General features: G+C 43.7%; 1 protein-coding gene across 1 annotated transcript in view; it reads right to left on the minus strand.

Annotated features, from left to right (window-relative positions):
- thnsl1 (threonine synthase like 1) overlaps window positions 1-2,675 on the minus strand; it is a 9,357-nt gene that overhangs the window by 4,793 nt on the left and 1,889 nt on the right. Inside the window, exons 2-3 of the mRNA XM_015370146.1 lie at window positions 2,333-2,408; window positions 417-1,832 (exon numbers count right to left, since the gene is read on the minus strand). Coding sequence (XP_015225632.1) covers window positions 417-1,784 — 1,368 coding nt within the window. The 5' untranslated portion in view covers window positions 1,785-1,832; window positions 2,333-2,408. The remainder of the gene's footprint in view (window positions 1-416; window positions 1,833-2,332; window positions 2,409-2,675) is intronic.

Consider the following 2,675-nt stretch of genomic DNA (forward strand, 5'->3'; position numbering starts at 1 on the left):
CATCCCTTCTCATGTGGATCCATATCAAAACATCTGCATTAAGATAATAAAATGACAGTACAGACATTTCTTTGGTAGAAACCGACGAAAGTGGATCACCTCACAGAAGCTGGAAGAAAAACATCCTGAAAATAACATAAAAACGTTTTATCAGATGTCATTTAGGCTATTTACTCAGGAAAAACAATAAGTATATTATATGTTAATATAGAACCTATAAGTGCTAATTTTATTATTATTATAGGAACCTGCCACTACAGATATACGTATTTAGGCTAATTGAGAGTTGAACAGATCTTTTGGTCAGTGGGACAAAGAGTAAAGTCTGTTGATATTAGTATTTCTTTCCCATACTGTGTAGAAACTCTGAATTGACTTATTTTTTCCTTTTTAATTTATAGAGACAATCAACATACCTGTGGTAAGAGCCGTGCCCAGTTAATGGAGTTGGCGGTGCTGAGGATGGTGCCGTACTCCACAGTCAGATGCCCAGTCAGCCCTGCATCTCCAAACATCCTCTTGATGCTCTTCTGACAGAAGTCAAAGTCTGACAGAACACTGACTGCTCTGGTGTTTCCTTCCCTAAAGCTCGTCATCTGCAGCTTCTGGATCTGACTCACCCCTACCTCAGGGAAGAACACCAACACACCGGCTCGGTGCGCGTTGGCGCCGCTCAGTTGGCTGAAGCCGCTGAGGACGGCGCTGCCTGTGTCCCCAGACGTGGCGACCAAGATGAGGAAGTTGCACATCGGTGGGAGGCAGTAGGCGAAGAGTTGAGGCATCAGCTGCAAGGCGAGGTCCTTGAACGAGGCGGTCGGGCCATGGAAAAGCTCCTGGACGTACTGATTTTGGACAAGATGTTTGACAGGTGCAACTTTCTTGCTGGAGAAGTTGCTTCCATAAGCTTTGAATATCATACTCCTGAGGTCCAAAGCAGAGATGTCGTGTGGATGGATGCACTTTTCCAGCAAGACAGAGGCTCTTTCTGGATATGACAGAGAAATCAATCTGAGCCATTCGCTTTTAGGAATCTTTGGAAAGCCTTTCCTGGGGACATAAAGACCTCCATCTGCAGCCAGACCCTCGATAACCACGTCACTGAAGAATGTTTTTCTATAGGACATTTCAGAGTACCTGGTTGAAACGTAGGTCTCCTCATCATGCTCCTGATATCTTTCTACGGCCCTCACTACCTTCTCCGCCACTTCCTCCACTGTGTCTCCTGTTCCACAAAACACCCTCACGTCCAGCCATTTCTCATAGAAGCGCCTCCTGTAGAGCAAAATGTCTCTCATGGACACCCCCTCCTCCTGTCCCACTATCCGATTAACCTTCATCCTGTCGAGTCTCTCTATGATGTCCTCGCTGTCCACGTCCAGGTAAACGACAACTCCGTTCTGCTTGATGTGCTGCATGGCTTCATGATGGAGGGGATTTGAACCAGTCAGGGAAACAACGCAGCCAGAGACGCAGAAGTTACACAAAGCCTGGCCTTCCTCCTCCAGGAAACGCTTTCCGCCCACTTCTGCCAGCTTGGCCGCCACTGGCATCTTCCACGCCGTCTCCAAGACATCGTCATCGATGTCTATGGCGGGCAGACCCATTTTATGAGCCACAATCTTGCCAGCTGTGGTCTTCCCTGCTCCAGGCGGGCCCATCAGCAGGATGTTTCTGCCCCCCAGGACAGCAGATTTTGTAGAAAAACATGACTTGAGTGTAGAAAGCTGGCACAGGCAGCATCTGGCGGTCCTTGAGGAAAGACTAATGGCACCGAGTAGTCCCATCCAGGAATACAGCCGGAGCAGCTGGGTTTTTTTTTTATGTTTTTCCCTCTGCAAAGAAACATGTTTGGTTCATTTTGACACATGCAAAAAATAAATTAAATTACAAAATAAGGCATGCAGACACAACAGGGTTGCAACACGAATACAAATACATGAATATAAATACCTTGGAATTGGAATTGATGACTACCTCGCTTTTATTCATAAACTTGTTAAGAAATGAAAAGTTAAACTGGGCTTTTTCTTTCATAATAAGACTTTTTTTTTTTTGAGTAAAAAAAACGCCTTGTCTCTGCCACATTTTTATCGGTCTTAGATTCTGGTGACCTTTTTTATAAGAAAGCCACTTCTTCATGTCTTTAAATATTGGACTCTGTTTATGATGCTTCATTAAGGTTCATCACAAACTGTAGAGCCATGACATCACTGTGACCTGTACTCCCAGGTGGGATGGCCTTCCCTCTCTAAGAGAAGGCAGTGTCATTGGTACACTTTTATTTACAAAGCCCTTCTTGGATCACTGCCATCTTACATTTGTACCTACTTACACAGAAAAGCACGGCTTCTTCTGCCCTGAGATCCAACCATCAGCTGTTGCTCACTGTTCCTTTTGCCTGAACAGAACTGGAGAAGAAAGCCTTTAGCTACGCAGCTCCATCTGAGTGGAATTTTTTACAAAGACACTTGAAATTGACTGAGTTTTTACCTTTAAATGCTTTTAAGTTGAAGTGAAAGAATTTGAAGCAGCCTCAATGATCTATAATTGTTTTACTTGATATGTTTTTATGTTTTTTTGTTTTTTTTAAACACACAGGTGTGCTGCTTTTGTTTTGTTTTTTTTGTTTTATGTCAAATCAGGGAGACCTCTCAAATAACTTAAAAAGAAAAACT

This window comes from Cyprinodon variegatus, unplaced genomic scaffold, assembly GCF_000732505.1.
Source record: "Cyprinodon variegatus isolate N-32 unplaced genomic scaffold, C_variegatus-1.0 Scaffold42, whole genome shotgun sequence".
NCBI classification, from domain to species: Eukaryota; Metazoa; Chordata; class Actinopteri; order Cyprinodontiformes; family Cyprinodontidae; genus Cyprinodon; species Cyprinodon variegatus.